Source organism: Alligator sinensis, unplaced genomic scaffold, assembly GCF_000455745.1.
Source record: "Alligator sinensis unplaced genomic scaffold, ASM45574v1 scaffold1575_1, whole genome shotgun sequence".
NCBI lineage: Eukaryota > Metazoa > Chordata > Crocodylia > Alligatoridae > Alligator > Alligator sinensis.
In genome coordinates, this window is record NW_005843253.1 from 54,609 (window position 1) to 56,790 (window position 2,182).

The 2,182-nt window shown below is 67.0% G+C and overlaps 1 protein-coding gene across 1 annotated transcript in view; it reads right to left on the reverse strand.

The window, feature by feature from the left end:
* Nucleotides 1–2,182, reverse strand: part of MEGF8 (multiple EGF like domains 8) — a gene marked incomplete at its 5' end in the record, with an annotated part of 21,780 nt that overhangs the window by 2,848 nt on the left and 16,750 nt on the right. The window contains 5 exon segments of the mRNA XM_025194582.1: nucleotides 96–266; nucleotides 557–749; nucleotides 1,101–1,263; nucleotides 1,747–1,860; nucleotides 1,863–1,941. Of these exon segments, the coding sequence (XP_025050367.1) occupies nucleotides 96–266; nucleotides 557–749; nucleotides 1,101–1,263; nucleotides 1,747–1,860; nucleotides 1,863–1,941 (720 nt within the window).

Here is a 2,182-nt window from a genome sequence, read left to right on the forward strand (position 1 = left end):
GGGGGCAAGGGGGAGGGGGGGGGGGGAAGAGGCACGGGAGTCAGGAGCGGCACCAGCCCTGGGGCCCCAGCCTCTACCCCGCGCGCAGCACTCACTAGGGCAGGATCCAGTGGGAAGTGCGCAGGGTCACGCCGGGCACGCTCGTACTGCTCGCGAGTCACGCACACGGGGCTGTTCCCGCGGCAGAAGCTGCCCCAGGGCCGGCACAAGCCCCCGTTCAGTGCCGAGCCCACAAAAAGTGGGCGGCAGCGCTCACAGTGCGGCCCCTGTGGGGAGGGATGTGGGTCAGAGCCTGCAGGCCCCTGAGCCCGGATCCCACCCTCGTCAACCTGCCCTGACCCGCCCCTAACCCAGGATCAAGTCGTGACCCCCAGGCTCCCCACTGCCCCACCCCAGCCCGAGCTGTGACCCCTGACCCCATCCTGCCCCAAGCTTGAGCCATGACCCCTCAGCCCCCAATCACCCCAACCCTACCCTCCCAGCCTGATGTGACCCAGGCCCAAGCCACCCCGCCGTGACCTCTGACCCTGTGCAACCCGCAGCGCGGTGTGGGCACCATGGTGTTGTTGTGGCACTGCAAGCAGTGGTCGGGCCGGCCCTCGCCCAGGCAGTCGCTGTGGCGGTTGCAGCGGCACTCAGCCGAGCAGTTGCGGCCCACATGACCGAAGTGGCAGCGGCAGCGGTTGGGCTCCACACACGTCCCGTTCACACAGCCCTGCTCGCACACCGGACGGCACAGCCCCGTGGCCCTGTGGTGGGGAGGGCATGGGGGTTGGCGCCCGCAGGGCAGAAGGGAGGGGCGCATGCGAGGCACTCATGGGTGCAGCATGTAGTACAGCCCCGGGGGTCGGCGCCTGTGGGGCACAAGGGAGGGGCGTGAGGGGAGTGTGCAAGGCGCTCACAGGTGCTGCGTGTAGCACAGTCCCATGGCCCTGTGGGGTGGGGGGCACAGGGGTCAGTGGTGTGTGAGGAAGGGGTGTGCGAGGGGCATGCGAGTCACTCACACATGCAGTGTGTAGCACAGCCCCATGGCCCTGAAGGGCGGGGCACGAGGGGTCAGCGCCCATGGGGCATGAGGGAGGGGTGTGCAAGGCACTCACGTGTGCAGCGTATAGCCACTCTTGCAGGCACAGGCATATCCGCGTGCCAGGTCGCGGCAGTCCTGAGTCTCGTTGCAGTCGTGGTGACCGTTGGCACACTCGTCCTCGGGGGGGCATGACAGGAAGGCCCAGTCCGCGTCACCCCCACACGCCTGCGCCAGCCCTGGGGGGGGAGCCTGGGGCATTATGGGTAGCCCTCCCAGGGCACTGTAGGAATTTCCCGGTTGGCTGTGGGTAAAAGGGACCCCCACCACCACCTCCCACCGGGCATGGTGGGCAGCACCCTTGTGCCTCCTAGGGCACTGTGGGTAAGCCCTTTGCCCTGCCCACCCCCCATGCCCTCTGGATAATCACGCCCAACTCATTACCCACCCCAGTACACTGGAGGTAACCTACCTCCCATTACCCAAGCCCAGTCCACTGTGGGTACCTCACCATTACTCAACCCAGTGCATTGTGGGCAAGCTACCCCATTACACAAAACCAAAACATTATGGAAAATCCCCCATGACTCAACCTAGTGCACTGTGGGGGACCCCTCATGCCCAGCCAAGTGCATTGTGGGTAACACCCACATGCTGTGGGTCACCTCCACATTCATCAAACCCAGTGCATTGTGAGTGACGCCCACAGCCCCCAGGCGTACCGTGGCGGGGCCCGTGGAGGCCACCCTCGAGGCAGCGGCCGCCCCCGTTGTGCCCACGTCGGGCGCACCAGCCACAGCGGGGGTGCCCGCCGCCCACGGCGCCCCGGAGGGTGGGGCACAGCTCTCAGACCCCCGCAGCACTCGCCCACACAGCCCAGCCGCACAGCGCATCGGCACGTAGCTGGGGCTCATGCACTGTGGGGAGGAAGGGGGGCTTTAGCCTGGCACTGAGCCCTCCCCCCAGCTCTCCTGGTGCCTCTCACTCCCAACCTGTAGCCCAAAGCCTCAGATGCCCCTCACTCCCAACCAGCAGCCCCCTCCCCTCCCCCCGGTGCCCCTCACTCCTAACCTGCAGCTTCCACCCTACCAATGCCCCTCATTCCTGACCCGCAGCTCTCCTGGTGCCCCTCGTTCCCAACCTGCAGCTCCACCCCCC